Source organism: Zosterops lateralis, assembly GCF_965231275.1.
Source record: "Zosterops lateralis genome assembly, chromosome: 35".
Taxonomy (NCBI): domain Eukaryota; kingdom Metazoa; phylum Chordata; class Aves; order Passeriformes; family Zosteropidae; genus Zosterops; species Zosterops lateralis.
Window position 1 is genome coordinate 468,190 of NC_139795.1, and position 16,049 is coordinate 484,238.

The 16,049-nt window shown below is 58.8% G+C and overlaps 2 protein-coding genes and 2 long non-coding RNA genes across 5 annotated transcripts in view; 3 read left to right on the top strand and 1 right to left on the bottom strand.

The window, feature by feature from the left end:
• Nucleotides 1–16,049, bottom strand: part of LOC310921489 (uncharacterized protein) — a 58,319-nt gene that overhangs the window by 15,982 nt on the left and 26,288 nt on the right. The gene's annotated exons all lie outside the window — the stretch shown is intronic.
• LOC310921492 (uncharacterized protein) lies at nt 3,211–6,506 on the top strand. Its single transcript, XM_083881625.1, has 2 exons — nt 3,211–3,654; nt 3,964–6,506. Exons 1-2 carry the CDS (start codon nt 3,640–3,642, stop codon nt 4,309–4,311), a joined length of 363 nt encoding a protein of 120 aa, XP_083737751.1. The 5' UTR covers nt 3,211–3,639; the 3' UTR covers nt 4,312–6,506.
• Nucleotides 11,079–13,168, top strand: LOC310921499. 2 transcript variants are annotated; one of them, XR_014592146.1, is made up of 4 exons: nt 11,079–11,256; nt 12,319–12,510; nt 12,876–12,971; nt 13,073–13,168. It is a non-coding gene; the product is annotated as an uncharacterized lncRNA (long non-coding RNA). The 2 variants fall into 2 exon arrangements; XR_014592147.1 differs by lacking the exon at nt 11,079–11,256 and having other exon boundaries at nt 12,102–12,510.
• LOC310921498 lies at nt 13,167–14,023 on the top strand. Its single transcript, XR_014592145.1, has 3 exons — nt 13,167–13,270; nt 13,369–13,446; nt 13,567–14,023. It is a non-coding gene; the product is annotated as an uncharacterized lncRNA (long non-coding RNA).

Sequence of the window (16,049 nt, forward strand, 5' to 3'; positions counted from 1 at the left end):
CGAGCAGTTTTTTTGCTGAGTCAGACTTGAGCCAGCGAGCCGGCAGGGAGAAATACGGCGGGCTGTGTGCGGGACGGGCAACAGGGACTGGGCGCGCAGCGAAAGCCGAGCGGGCGGCGAGCGGCGCTGCCGAGGGTGGGGAGAGCGAGTGAACGGCGGGCAGCGGCTCAGCAGTGCCAGCAGGGCGGGGGGGGAAGGCGAGCGAGCGGCAAGTGGCGGCACTCCGCAGGACCGGCGAGAAGGGGAGAGCTAGCGACTCCACTGCGAGACGGCTCAACCACTCGTGGCGTGGGGAAGCCAGCTCTCTATTCTTCCTCTCACTTTGTGCCGCCAGCTTTGCACGACTCCCCAGTCCCGCGGGTACGGGAAAAATCAATATCTCTGGTCGCTTTCCGGGCTATTCTGCATTTCTGGAAACGAAGTACTTTTCTCAACTTGGGACGGGCTGAGAGGAATCTTATGAATTATATAATACACAGTTTTCTTTACAATAAACAGTCTGAATACACATTACTAAACACACAACACAAACTGTTGACACTTAAACTGAATCTTTTAGCTGCTTCAGCCATGCAAAGCAAAGGGTGTCTCTGATGCATAATATCTACACACAATCAACACAAACACGTCTGACTACTACATTTGTGCACAAATTAGCAACTCTTCAGGCAGAAATTCACTCAAATTGTCTTGAGACGCCTTGGGAATGAGGATTTCTTTTCTTCTTTCTCAATACTAAATTTTCTAGTGTGCTTTGCTCACACTATGCGCTGTCGCTTCCTGGCTGTCTCACACATACACACACAAAAGTTCGAACTTTGTTCTTGTAACTTCATAACCGCCGTTTACTAGTGCAGGGGTTCTTTAGGTCTACCTCCAAGGCCTCTAGCGGGTACGCTTTCTATTTTAGATTAATACATACTTTCATCTGCGTTGGCTTCGACAGGTCTTTTTGTTCCCTCGCGGGTGAGCAGGCACGTAGGGGATTTCTACTGGGAATGTTCGGCGGTGTCTGGGGAGTCCCACTCTGCCCGCCCCCGTGGCTGGACAGAGGGTCTCCCTTCTGGCTTGCCAACTGAAACGACTCGGAAAGAACTCTACAACTAATACTAGTTCTTAGAGTGGTATGTGTTTATTGACGTCGAGATGCGTGGGGAATAATTTTACTAAAGACACGCATACTTTCTAGGGGATTTGCTTCTTTTTTTATTTTCTGAGGTCTTACATATGTATGACATTTTACAGACTCTTTTCATATATATTTATTTTTTGATTTTGTCTATTCTTGCTTGGTATGGTAATTACTTTATCCTTTTCTGGGTATGTTCAGTTTTTACTGGTGGTGGTCTTCAGGCCGTGGTGGTGGTCTTCTTTTATTCACTTTTTCACTTTTATCTCTCCTATGTGTGCTTTGGCTTTTTTTGCACAATTTTAAGAGAATATATTATCTTAGACTCTGTGTTCTTCTTTTTGTCTGTGCCTTTAACGTTGTTATTCTGTTGTTTAGGCTAGTTTTTCTAGTTTATTTTCTGATTATGCTGAAGGTTTTATACTTGTAATGTTTAAATATATGTGAAAGGGCACAGTGTTACTAAATGCAATTTTATATATTCTAAAATACTACTTGGAATATATTCTAATATACTGTATATGCTCTTTAATTTACTATAAAGGATCAGTTGTGATTTTTTAAATTTATGCCTCAGGGCACCCCACCCATCCCAGTGGGTTCGGCCCCTCCCCTTTCACTCCCCAGGAACAGCGCCGGGACTGGGGGGACACAGGGGGGTCCCTTGGGGATCGGTCCTTTTCCTGCCCCCCCTTTTTCAGCCGGGATCCCCCGTTATCACCAGGACCTCCCCCAATTTACCGCCCCCCCCAAGCAACGGGACCCCCCCCATTCACTGCCCCGCCCCCTTCACCGACGTCCCAAAGAGCTGGGGCACCCCCGATCCATGAGCCCCCCCCCACAGTGCTCCACGACCTCCCACTCACCGCTCCTCCCCCACTCACCACGCCCCCCCCCGGCACCCCCCGGGCCTCCCCATAGATTGAACCCCCCGGAACGCCCCCAGCCCCTCCCCCCTCGGCCCGCGCTGGGCCCCGCCGGGGCCGAGCTGGCTCCACCCCCGGGGCCGCCGCCTCGCGGAGTCTTTTAATAAATGCCCATCTGTCTTGTAGCCACGCCCATAAAGGGGCGTGGCTGCTCGGGGGGAGGGCAAGGGGGTGCGGCAAAGCTGTGAGGAGGCCGGGATTGGGAAAGGCGTGGGAATGGGGGTGTTTGGAAAAGGGGAGGGGCCCCTTGAGAGGCGGCCAATGGAGGCATGGCCGGGGCGTGGCTGGAAGGGGAGCGCGGGAATGGGGAGGGGAGGAATAGGGGCGTGGAAAAGGAGCGGGGTCGTCAATGGGAGTGTGGGAAGCGGAAACAAAGGGACCCTTTGGGGACATCGGGGGTGTTTGGGGACCTCGGGGGTTCCCAAATCATCCCAAATCCTGCTGGATCCCAAGGAATGGTCCCAAATCCTGGATCCCGAGCAATCTTAAATTCCAGATCCTAAATTCTGCTGGATCCCAAGGAATGATCCCAAATGACCTCTGATCCCAAATGATCTCCAATCCCAAATCCTGGATCCAAAAATCCCCAGATTCCAGATCCTACTGGATACCCCAGATGCAGTCCTCAGAGATCTCCAATCCTGGATCCCCAAACAATCCCAAATCTCAGACCCCAAATCTTGCTGGATGCCCAAAAAAACAATCCCAAAAAACCAATTCCAAATCAGGGTCCTGGCAGGGTAAATCAGGGCCCGGGGCGGGGGGGGCGGTGAATGGGCCCTGAGGGTGTCAGTGGGGTCCTGGCAGGGGAAATAGAGCCCTGAGGGATCAATCTGGGCCCCAAAAGGGTCCTTGAGGTCCTGGCAGGGCAAATTCTGCCCCTTGTGGGTCAATCAGCGCGGCTGTGCTGGGGCGGCTGGAGGAGGTGACGCTGGCGCTGGAGACCTTGATGGTCGCTGTCACCCGGGACAGGGAGGTGACGCTGTGGGGGACGCGGGGACAGGGGTTCCCCAACGGCGCTCGGGGACATCCTGGTGGCCTTGGGGACATCGGGGGAGGGGCACAGGGAGGTGGCGCGGAGGGTGGTGGTGGCCCAGGGGGCGCTGGCGGGGTAAGGACAGGGTGGGGACGTGGGCGTGGCACTGTCACCGCCGGGGCACGGGGACACCCCGGGGGACTTTGGAGACGTTGCGGACACCCTCGTATCTTTCTCTTGGGGGCAGCAAGGCCACCCTGACGCCCCCTGTCGCGTTTTGGGTCACCACGATGTCCCCGATGTCCCTGCGGTGTCCCCAACAGGACCCCAGTGTGTCCCCAGTGTCCCCACCATCGAGGGGACACTTGGGCCTTGTTGGGGACATGGAGGGGGGGGACATCGGGACTTGTTGGGAACAGTCAGGGGGACACTGGGGACACTCAGAGAGACATTGGGGACCTGGCAGTGGCCCCGCGGGTGAGAAGGCGGGGCTGGGGCGGTGACTTCACTTCCTATTTCCGGCCGGCCGCGCCGCATTCCCGAGCGTCCGCGATTGTCACCGGGGGCTGTTCAATCCCTGCAGTGTCCCCAGAGTGTCCCCAGTGGCCATGGAGCCCCGCGAAGTGCGACAATCCCGGCGCAGGGGGGCGGGAGGGGACAAGGGGGACACGGAGGATGGCAGAGGGGATAGGAGGGCGTGGAGGGAAGAGGGGAGGTGACAGAGGGGTGGAGGGGACCGAGGGTGGCGGGGAGGTGACAGCGGGGTGGTGGCAGAGGGGATAAGGGGAGTGACAGGGGGATGATAGAGAGGACAGAGGGAGACGAAGGGACAGAGGGGACAGCAGAGCCCTCCAGGGAGGGGACAAAGGAGGTCACTCCCAAAAGCCATAAATGCCACGAGGTCCCTGACACCTCCCCTGTCGTCTTTCCAGCTGCTGAAGGCCCAGGTGGACATGGTGGCCACCCTGGGCGAGCTGGTGGCCACCGTGACTGCACCACGCAGGGACATGTGGCCGCTCCTGTACCCAGAGTCCCTGCACACAGACCTGAGGAAATTCATCTCAACCCTCTGGGACACCCTGGACCATGGCGATGTCACCTCCCTGGGCCAGCGTGGTGTCACCCCCCTGGGCCAGGCCCTGGCCACCCTCGGGGCCACCCCGGGGGCCACCTGGGCTGATGTGAGAGCCTCAGTCAGAGCCTGGCGGGAGTTGGTGACTGCAGTCGAGGAGGGCTGGTGCCGGCTGACTGAGGAGGCCATGGAGCTCTACGACACCTGAGACAATGAGGCCATCACCAAGGACATCACCACTGTCTGGGCTGGGAACCTGCAGGAGGAGACCGCTGGCCCGGGGACAGCTGCAGACAACCTGGTGGCCACGGGCCAGCAGCCGCCAGTGGCCCTGACCTCGATGGCCACCAGGCAGATGGGAGCAGCCACCAGGAGGGGGCAGCAGGCAGAGAAGGCCCTGGGACTGGTGGCATGCTTGGTGGCCACATGTGACAGAGCCATCGCGCTCCCCATGGAGCTGCATGGCCGCCTTGAGGACATGGAGGCTGCCCTGGAGGGGACACAGGAGGTGTCCCCTGATGTCCCCGAAGCCTTGGTGGCCGCAGTGGCCGAGGCCGAGCAGCTGTGGGAGGCCAGCACCTGCCTGGCCACGTGTCACCTGCTGGGGACACTTGAGGATATCCACAGGCTCCTCTTGAGTCCCCATGACAGCCCTGGTGGCTGCACAGTGGCCGAGCAGTGCCAGAGAGCCATCGAGGACATCCCGAGGCTGCTGTGGGTACAGCGACGTCCCCTCATCGGGGCGGTGATGCCACTGGAGACATCACTGGTGTCAGGGATCTTCTCTCTCCCTGCACGGTGTTTGAGACAAATTTGGGTAATTTTCTGGGAATTTTCATTGAAATTGTCCCAGATCCTGATGGGAATTCCTGGGCTGATGTCACTGGGGACACTTGGGGACACTCTGGGGACACTCCGGGGACGCTCATGGAGGTGGTGGCAGAGGCAGGGGGGTGAATGAGGCCCCTTGGTGCCTTGCAGGAGAGGTAGCAGACCCGGGTGTGATTTGGGGGGGCCGGGGAGGTCTCGGGCAGCCCCCGCCACCCCCGATCACGGCCCCGCTGCTGAGCACTGACCCCACCCTGGGGGTCACCGGGACCCTCCAAAATCCACACCCACACCCTCTTCAGTGGAGCTGGTGCCTGGAGAGACTCCTGGAACAGAGGCTGGACAGAGTGAAATTAACAAAACAGGGATTTATTGAAAGGGTTCTAAGGATTCACCTGGGGCAGCACAAGAGCCTGGCCAGGGCTACACCCAGGATGGACCCAAAATGGACCCAGGATGGACCTGAAATGGACCCAATGGGATGCGGGCTACAAAGCAGTGAAAATTCTCAGGGCAGTGCAGAAGAAGCAGCCAGGGCGGGACAACAGTGACTCTGCTCCCAGCACGGTGACAGGCCCCTCTTTTAGTGAGGCAGAGGATAACCAGGACCCAGTTTGTGGCTGCTCCCAGGAGCAGGGGCTCACCACACAGCAGAAGAAACAGGAAGGAGCTGCACTTCTGCAGCAGCAGGGAGTTCCTCTCCCCAAGCAGCAGCTGCACTGTTCCCCTCCAAAAGCCCAGATGGAGTGAGCGAGAGTTTCCCCTCCCTGCCATCAGAACTTCTCAGCAACTCAATGGGAAAAAAATTCCACTGGTAGCAAGGAAAAGAAAAGGAAAAAAACCCCACCCATTCATATGTTCAACTTTACCACTCACCTGGGGTCAATAAGGTGTGTGCGGATCCCAAGGAATTCCCAAAATCCACCTCACTTCCTTAAACCACTGCTGTTACAAAGTATGGTGCCCTCTCTGACAACATCCCCAAGAGAACCCCAAACCTCGGAATTATGTGACACAGCAAAACTTTCACCACTCTCTTGGCTGTGTTGGTGTGACTGGGGTCAGCTCCTGGTCACCCACTGAAGGTGTCACCAATACCAGCATGTACTGGTATCCCTCCTTGCCTGGGAACTCTGCAAAATCGATTTGCCAAGGATCTCCAGGAAGATCCCCCACCTTTGTCCCTTCTAACACAGCTCCTTTCCTTGTGTCAGGGTTGTTCTTACAGCAGATTTCACATTTGCTCATTGCTGACTGTACAATGTCAGTCATTCCCTTTCCTATTACTGCCTTTTTTAGATGTTACAGAAGATTTTCAACTCCGAAATGTGTGCTTTCATGTTCTCTTTGAGTTAGTTCCCAAAGGATCAGGGGTGGCACCTGATTCACTGGTGCAACAGCCCACCCACTTTCTGTGATCTCAGCCATAAGGAATTTAATTTGTTTGTGGTCTGCTTGGCCATATTTTGGGGTGAACTCCGACAAATAAATCTCTTTTTGTGGAATGACTATGAGAATACCTTTTCTTGCAATCCCTCTTGCTGCTTTATCAGCAAAGCAATTTCCCAGTTCCGTTGTGGTTTTCCCTTTTTGATGACCTCTAAAATGCATGAGTGCGAATTCTGCGGGTTTTTAAATGCTCTCTAAGAGGGCGAGTGTTTGTTCAGTGCGTTTGATTTGATTGCCTTGAGTGTTCATAAGTCCTCTCTCCTTCCAGATGGTTCTATGGGCATGGACAGGAGGGGCCCCCAGAGGCTGCGCTTGTCTCCACAGGTGCCGCAGCATCCCGGGAGTGGGGACAGCGCACCCAGAGCTGGCACCGCCTTCCTGAGCCTCGGTGTACCCCAGGGCCGGGACCAGCAGTGACCTCTCCTCATGTCCCTTTCAGTGTGCCATCACTGTGGGTTAAAGCTGTTCCCGGGGCCAACCTCCAAAAGGCTTTTTCAGCACTGCTGATGTCTCAGGAGCAAGGTGCTGTTTGTTCCAGGCAGAAAGATGCCGGCTGTGAGCTGGAGGAGAGTGAATTCTACTGTGTTCATGAACTTGTGAAGGAGGCCCTGGAGAATGAATCAGCAACAGGGAACATACTCAGAAGATTCCCAGGTGAGTGCAGGGCCACACCTGTGGCCTCTAGGGAGGGGACAGTGTTACCTCCCAAGGACAGGGCTGGCAGGTGTGTGGCTTTTTCCTGATGTCTGGAAGAGGCCTCATGCTCTGCTCTGCCCCGCCCCATCAGTGGCTGGAACCAACAGCCCCAGCTGCCCCCAAGCCTGCTGCAGTCTGTCCCCACCCCTGTGTCCCTGCCTGTGTCCCAGGCTCTTGGCTCCCTGGCTGCCTGGCTGAGTGAGGGGCAGACTGGCTGACAGCTCCCTCCTGTGCTCCCTGGGCATTGGGTGAGCAGATTGGAAGGCTGAGTCTGGTTCTGGCAGCCAGCAGCTCTTTCCTGCTCCAGGCAAGTGGTTCAGGTCCTATTCCGTGGTCACCTTGGTGCTGATTGTGCTCATGGTCCTGGCGCTGGCTTTGGTGCCGGCCTTGGCTGTGCTGTCAGGTAAGGGAGGGACAGCAGCCTGGGCCCAGCCCCTCGGGGCAGGGCAGGGTCCCTGCTCCCTGCACAGGGGAATCCTCAGACCTTCTTCTCTTCCCCCTCTAGCACAACAGGCTTCAGTTACACCTGTGACTCCACTGTTGGTTGTGGGCTGTCCCTCTGGGTGGGTTGGGTACAATGGAGTCTGCTACTACTTGTCAAGGGATTACAGCACCTGGGAGCAGGGTCAGGAACAGTGCTCTGAGCTTGGGGCCTCCCTGGCCATTGTCAAGGATTGAGGCCATGGTGAGTGAGGGGCTGCAGGCGGGGTGGCTGAGGGCAGCCTGGGGGTGCTCCTGGGCCGGGCTGGGTGCTGGTAGGGCTAGGGGTGCAGCCCTGTCCTGGGGCCTTGCAGGGAAGGAGCCCCGGCGTGCAAGGGGAGCCCTGGGCACGTGTCCCCCCGAGGGGCCAGGGCAGCTCCCACTCCTCTCTCCTGGGCAGGATTTGCTTTTCCACCTCTGTGGGAACGTCGATTACTGACGCGGGCTGCGCAGGCGGGGCCAGCACCTGCAGTGGGGGAACGGCAGCAACTTCAGCTCCTGGTGAGTGCCGGGGAGCTGGGCAGGGCATGGGGGAACAGGGGCACAAGGTGTTCCCCTGGGAACCAATGCTGCCTCTGCTCCTCCTTACGGAGTTCCTGTCTTTGGTAATTCCGAGTATGTGTACCTGGCTGACAATAAATTCAGGAGTGAGAGTTGCTCAAATCCGCAGCAATATCTGTGCAGCGAGGCCCGAGCTCCCCTGTAACAGGGGGTGGAGAAAGGACCTTCTTCCTGCTGGGCAGTCACAGCTTCATCTCTTAGCCCAGCACAGGGCTGTCCTTCTTCAGCTGCACCCAGTACTGTGTGTTCAAAGAAGTCTCTGCAATACATGCTGCCACCAATGATACCTGGAGGGAGTGGCTTGCCCTCATTACACAGCAAGCTCGAATGGGAAATACAAATTGCCCTGGCCTCTTGAAAATCATCACAAACTGGCCTGAAAGTGAGACTTTTGGACTATCCTTGGAAGAGGAAGTAGAACAGCTGACGTGCTGAGGAGGAATCCCAATTTTGGCATCAGGCACCCGACTGTGAAGAATGGTCTGTCAGCTACTGTGTCTCTCTCTCTCTCTCAGCTTCAGAGGACAACGGTCGGAGCTGCTGCTTGGGAAAGAGAATTTGCTGCCACCGCCATAACCCAGCCCAGAGCTGCTGCTTCTCCTGTAGGGTGAGTCCTCAAAAAGCCATTGAGGACATCCTGAGACTGGAGGGACAGTGATGTCAATGCTGTGACATCATTGGAGTGGCATGTTACTGGGGAGACTTGGGGACACTCAAGTGCCACCAGCTCCTCGTGTCACCAGGACCTCATGCAAGAGAAACTGGGGAATGTCCTTGTGCCACCACCAAGAGCTTCTAGAGTGTCACCAGGACTGGCCCCATCCCTGTGCAAGGGTCCCCGGTGTCCTCAAGGTCTCTCTGTGTGTCACACGCCACCTTTGGGCACCCACTAGGGACCACCCCCCCCCCCCCCCGAGCACCAGGACCCTCCTGAGCACCGGGAACCCCCTGCACCAGGATCAGCCTCTCCCTCAAGCACTAGAACCCTCACCCATCATCAGCAGCAGCCTCATGCACCAAGACTCCCCTCTCGTGCATCGAGACTCACAAATTTCCCCATCCTCATGCACTGGGACCCCCCCTCAGGACCCCCTCACACACCAGGGCCCTTAAGCTCTTGAGTTTCACCTCCCCCCTTCTCGTGTACTAGCACCACTGGACCCCCCTGCCTTACCCTGAAAAATTGCCTCGTGCACTGGGACCCTCCCCCAGTGCACTGGGACTACCGGAGACACCCCCATCGATCAGCGCTGTCACTGTGCACTGGGACCCCCCTCGAGCACTGACCCTCCCCCGCATTGTGCACCAGGACCACCAGAGACCCCCTCAAACATCGGCAGCCTCAGGCACTGGCACCACAGGAGGACCCCCCCCCCAAATCACCATCACCGTGCACTGGGACCCCCCTCATGCACCGGGACCACCGGAGACTCCCCCATGAATCACCGGGCCCGGGACCCCCTGTGCACCGGGACTGAGACTGGACTCCCCCTTGTGTACCGACCCCCGCCCGTGCACTGAGCCTGGACCCCCTTTGTGCCCCCCCCCCCCCCCCCCCCATCCCGGGGGTTCGGCCTCTCCCCTTTCACTCCCTGGGAACAGCACCGGGACTGAGGGGACCGAGCAGGACTGGGGGGGGCACAGGGGGGTCCCCAGCATCGGGGGTCCCTTGGGGCTCGGTACTGTCCCCCGTTATCACCAGGGACCTTCCCCCAATTTACCTCCCCCCCATCAAAGCGCTGGGACCCCCCCGATCCATGAGCGCCCCCCAGTGCGCCAGGACACCCCACTCACTGCCCCTCCCCCACCCGTGGGACCCCCTCCCCCACTCACTACATCCCCCCCCTCGGCCCCCCCCGCGCCCTTCCATTGATTGAACCCCCCGGAACGCTCCCAGCCCCTCCCCCATTGCTCCCCACGAGCCCCTGGTCTACGTTCTCAACTGGGAAACACCAAATCCTTTGGAATTCCAACCTGGGACCCCCCAAAACACTGGTGGCAGTGGGAGGGAACACCGGGCTGGAGCTGGTGGCACTGCCCTGTCCCTGGTGCCACCTGTGCGGTGTCCCCGTGTCCCCGCAGTCTCCCTGCGCTCGGCCCGCGCTGCCCTGGGGGTGGCTGAGGACGGTCCCCGCTGCTGGCCCTGGCTGCGGTGGCCGTATCCTGCCAGGCGGGGGTGGGGACTGTCCGGTGGTGACGTCATCCCGCTCTGTCCCTTCTGGAAGCGCCACATTCGCACCTGTCCGCGACTGCCACTCCGGGCCTGTTCGCCCCCCGGGAGTGTCCCCAAGGCGTCCCCGGCGTGTCCTCATCAGCCATGGAGGTTGCACGAGGTGCGACAATCCCGGCGCGGGAGGGGGAGGGGGACACGGGGGGTGGCAGAGGGGACAGGAGAGCGTGGGAGGAAGAGAGGAGGTGGCAGAGGCGTGGAGGGGATCGAGGGTGGTGGTGGGGGGGGGAAGAACAGTGGGAGGTGGCAGAATGGGACGGGGAGACAGCAGGCGGTGGCAGAGGGGGCAAGGGAATGACAAAGGAACAGAGGAGACAACTGAGCCCTCCAGGGAGGGGACAAAGGGGACCCTGGGAGGGCATCGGGGCCACGCCAGGAACCCGCAAGTGCTACAACGTCCCCGCGACCTCCCCTGTCCCCTCTCCACCCTCTCCAGCTGTCCCCCTCTCTGCTGGAGGCTCTGGTGGACGTGGTGGCCACCCTGGGTGAGCTGGTGGCCACTGTGACCGCACCACGAAGGCGCCTGTGGCCGCTCCTGTACCCAGAGTAACTGCACGCAGACCTGACAAGATTCACCTGGCGCCTCCAGGACACCCTGGCCTAACGCAGTGTCACCTCCCTGCAACACCGCGCTGTCACCTCCCTGGGCCAGCCCGTGGCCGCCCTCAGGGCCACCCCGGGGGTCACCTGCGCCGATGTGAGAGGCTCGGTCAGACCTGGCGGGGGGCGCTGGATGCGCTCGAGGACAACTGGTTGTGGCTGGTTGAGGAGGCCGCCGATCTCCTCGATGACTGAGAGAACGCGGCCACCACTGAGGCCATGGCCGAGGACATCGCCACCAGCCTGTCTGGGGAACAGCGGGACAAGACCGCTGGCTGGGGGACAACTGGAGACAGCCTTGGAGCGCAGGTGGGAGCCGCGCTCGGTTCTGCCGGGGCTCGGGGCTGGCTGCGGGCGGAGGGGGCGGCAGGGGGCTCCGGCGGGTTCCTTGTGCCGTGTCGGCGCCGTGTTGCCCGTGGCCTGAGGGCGCTGCGGGAGCGGCTGCCCGCGGTCTCCTTCCCGCCGCTGCCTCGGCAGGAGCCGCTGCCGGAGCAGCGCCGGCTCGTCCCGGTTCCTGTGGGGAGGACGGAGGTGGCCGCCCTGTCCCCGGGACTGTTCCCGGCCATGCGGACCGGGCCGACAGCCCCTGGTGCAGAGGGAGATTTCCCCGCCCGGGGCTAGGATGGGACGGGATTAATTTGAACGCCCCTCACAACCGAAAGCACTCTGGGAATGAAAGGCACACAGGGTCGGTGGAGGCAGGAAAAGCCTTTTCCCACACGGTTTCCCGGAGATGAAGCCACTTATGTTCGGCTTTTTCTGCCAGGCCCCGCCTCTCCTGTTTCAAACAGGGACACAAAGGGCGGTGGCAGCGCTCAGTGTCCCTGGGCTCCAGCCCGCCCGGACAGGGGCTGCAGGGGACGGTCCTGCGCCTCCTCGGGGCTGCCGGTTCTTCCCCTCGGAGGCCGAGCCCGATCCGCAGCCGCCCCAGGCCGGCACTCGGCAGGTCCCAGGCGCTGTCACCGCCTGTCCCGGCCCGGAGCTCGTCTGCAGCAGCTGCAGAGCCGGAGGGGGCCGGGGCTGCGGCCGCCCCGCCGGGCTCGGAGCTCCCGGAGGCTGCGCTTGTGTCCGCAGGTGCTGCCGCAGCGTCCCCGGGCAGCAGGGACAGGGCAGGACGGAGCTGGCACCTCCTTCCTGAGCCTGGAGAACCGCAGGGCCGGAACCAGCCGCGATCTCTGGCACGGGCCATTAAATCTTCCATCGCCGTCGTTGTAAAACTGTTCCTGGGTCGGAGCTCGGAAAGGCTTTTTTAACCCTATTCCCTCAGGAGCTAGGTGCTCTTTATTCCGAGCAGAGAGATGCCGGCTTTGTGCTGGGAAATGCAAATCTGGGGCCAAGAAAGGCCTTCTGAAGAAGCTCCATTGTCTCCAGCCAGAGTTACACACTTGCCTCGGGCGCAAGAAGCCACTTGTCCTAAGCAGGAAGGGGGCACTGGTGGGTGTGCAATGAATGAAGATGTGGAGAATGAGCTCCGCTCCAGTACTGGGAGTGTGAAGAAGCCCCTGAAATGCCAGAATGGATCAGAAGCTGCGAACGTACAGAAGAAAACCCTACAGTTTCTGTGTGAGTGCAGGGCCAGCGCCGTGGGCTGTAGGGAGGGGACAGTGTCACCCCACAGGTGCACAGGGCTGGCAGGGCTGTGGCTGTTTCCAGGGCTCTGGAAGAGCCCTCCTGCTCTGCTGGGCCCCCGCAGGGGCCGGGACCGACACCCCCGGCTGCCCCCGGCGCTGGGCAGTTCTTCTGGCCCCGGCTGTGCCCTGGCCCTGGCTGTGCCCCTGTCCCTTGTTTCTCTTGCTGCCAGCTGAGTGAGGGGCACACAGAATGGGGGATCCCTCCTGTGTCCCCCGGGTGTTGGGTGGGGGGATGTGAGGGCTGGGCGTGCTCAGGACAGCCCCGTCCTCACAGCCAAGGACTCTTTACTGCTGCAGGTGAGAGGTTCAGATCCCATCCCAAGGTCACCCTGGTCCTGACTCTGCTCGTGATCCTGGTCCTGGCTTTGGTGCCGACCTTGGCTGTGCTGTCAGGTAAGGGAGGAGCAGCTGCCTCAGCCCAGCCCCTTGGGGCACAGCAGGGTCCCTATTGCCTGTGGAGGGGAATCCTGGACCTTCTTCTCTTCCCTCTGCAGAGGGAAGACAAACAATTATTCCAGTTGTTCCTGACACTCCATGTCTGCTGGCCTGTCCTGCTGGGTGGGTTGGGATCTGCTACTTCCTCTCGAAGGATCTGCTACTTCCTCTCGAAGGATCAGCATACCTGGGATCAGGGTCAGGCTCAGTGCTCTGAGCTCGGGGCCTCCCTGGCCGTGCTCAGGGATGAGGAAATGGTGAGTGAGGGGCTGGGGGGTGTGGGGTGGCTGAGGGGAGCCTAGGGGGCTCCTGGGCTGTGGGTGCAGATCTGACTGCTGGTCTCTTCACTTCCCAGGAGTTCCTGTCCCTCCTCTGTGGGAACGTCAGTCGCTGGGTGGGGCTGCGCAGACGGGGGCAGCAGCTTCAACTCCTGGTGAGTCCCAGGAAGCCGAGCAGGGCCTGGGGGGGCATGTCAGGGCATGAGGGGATGGGCAGGGGATGGGGCAGGAAGTGTCCTTTTGTGTGCCAGCATTGTCTCTGCTCCTCCTTGCAGGTTTCCTGTCCTGGGCGATGCAGTGTGTTTTCCTGGCTGAGAATCATCTCAGGTGTGTGCCGTGCTCAAATCTGATACCCTACTGTGCAGCAGACCCCAAACTCGGCTGTAACAGGGGATGGACAAAGCACCTTCTCTGTGCTGGGCAGTCACAGCTTTGCCCCTTTCCCAAAGCCTGGGATGTCCTTCCTCAGCCACAGTGTCTGCCTTGCACTGACCCTCAGGGTCACCTCAGTGCCTGATCTCATGAACATCTCATGCTGTTTGATCTCTGGGTCACCTCAGTGCCTGGTCTCCAGGAGATGAACCTGCAAGAAGAGGAGATAATGTGGAAGCTGATGTGTGGCTGCCTGAGCTGGGGGTTTCTTTCTCCTTCTGGAGCCACTCCAGGACTCATCCTGTTTATCTTGCACTACACATTTATACACTAAGCCTGTATATATATGTAGATATAACACTCTTGAAACAGATTTCAAATATGTTGCTGCTGGTTTTGTACTCTATATAATTTTGGGTTTTTTATTAAATGCTTGTCAAGCCCCCAGTGTCCCTCATGCTCCCTTGGTGCCGGCAGCCCGGTCCCTTCCCTGCTCCCCCTCCCACATTCCATCCCGGCTGGCAGAGCCTTGGAGCTGCTGTGGGGGCCGTGGGGCTGCCCTGGGGGCTGTGCCCTGAGCCAGGGCCCCTTCCCAGTTCTCCCAGTCTGCCCATCCAGCCTGGAGCAGCCAGTGAGGGCTTCTGCTGGGACAGTAGAGAATTCTGGAGGTTCCCACATTGATTCTGTTTGTCTTGTTCTCCCCAACTGGAGAGAAACTGTTTTTGAGGGCCCCTGCTCTTCCCTCCCTCTTCTCTAGCCCTTTCCAGTTTCTATATCCACATTCCCCCTTCACTTGGCACTCTTGGAGCTGTGTTGCCTCTCTGCCTCCTTGAAGGAGAAGAGGAAGGTGGAAGGAGCTGTGATGTGCCTGTCACTCTGGCTCAGGTGGGCTGAGGTGGGAGCAGGCTGTGGGGAGGAAAGAGTTGGCCGTTGAAGGAGCATATCCCCTCCTTTGAGGAGCTCTTTCCTAGGATCAGCATCCCTTCGGCTGCAGCAGCTCTGGAGTCACCTGAGGCAGCTTCCACAGGATGCCCCTGTGCCACCCCCTCTGTGCTTTCACACTGCTGACCACAGCAGCCATCCCTGCTCTCAGGAGGGACAGAGCATCTTTTACCCAGCAGGGCCTCAGAGCCATTTGTTGGATGGAAAAAGAGCTTTGGGTGATGTTTGTCTCACGAGGGGATGGAAATGGAGGGGTCAGACCAGGGGGACGTGCCAGAAATGGGGCCCTGGGTTGGCTGGTGCTCATTGCAGAATTAAAAAAAATCAGCTTAGCCAGGCCACTTTCTCCTAAATAGTGATAAATTCCTAAATTTTGGATGCTTCTGTAGGTCCTTGGAAGGGACCTACAGGTCCTCTCTCAGCCCCTCTGCAGAGGGTGATGAGCAAATCTCCCTAAACACACAATCAGCAATGGAGCCTCACACTCTTAACACCTTTAATTCCTTTAATTTGGGGCTGTTTTGTACCTTTCCTGGCATCAACAAATGTAGGCCCATCCTGGTTTCCAAAGGGAGTAGCTGCCTCATGGAAATGACCTGAAAACAAGGAACTGAAAGAGAATCAGAGTTCTTGAGCTCTTGGGAGCATTCCCCCTCCTCTCCTCGTGAAGGTTCATTTATAACCACATTTCCAAAGAGTGTCCCTGTTTTTTGGGAATGAAGTGGTGGGCTTCAAGCTCCAGGAAAGGCATTGAGATGTTGGAGCATGTGCAGAGACGGGAATGGAGCTGGGGAAGGGTGTGGAGAACTCAAGAGGAGCAGCTGAGGGGGCTCAGCCTGGAGACAAGGGGGCTCAGGAGGGACCTTCTCACTCAAATTACCTGCAAAGGGGCTCAGAGCCAGGTGGGGCTGGGCTCTTCTCCTAAGAGAGAGAGGAAATAGGGAAAAATTCTTCATGGAAAGGGTTATCCATCCCTTCCCAGGCTGCCCAGGGCATGAGGGGAGTTCCCATTCCTGGGGAGATTTAACAGAGCCGAGGATGCGGCACCTGGGGACACAGTCAGGGGTGGCTTTGGCAGGGCTGAACTCCACGACTTTGGAGACATTGTCCAACTTCAACAATTCCACAATTCTTGCAATGCCACCTGACTTTTTTCCATCACAAATCAGCACATTGGATAGAGGGAAGTGAGGCCAAAGCTCTCTTTGCACAACCCGAATTTTGGGTTGGTTGGGCCTTTTTTATTATTAAAGGTGTCTCGATTGGGAGCCTTTTGATTCTTGGGAAAAACATGGCTGGAGTGGGGCCAGCACAGGCTCCTCGATGGGGTCCCATTCCCGGAGGAGAACAACCTTTCCCCGGCTTCCTTCGGCAGAGGCTGCGGCAGGTTCGGTGTTGCCCGTCCGGGCCCGGGGACGCGGGGGCGGCTCCGCGCAGCTCCCCT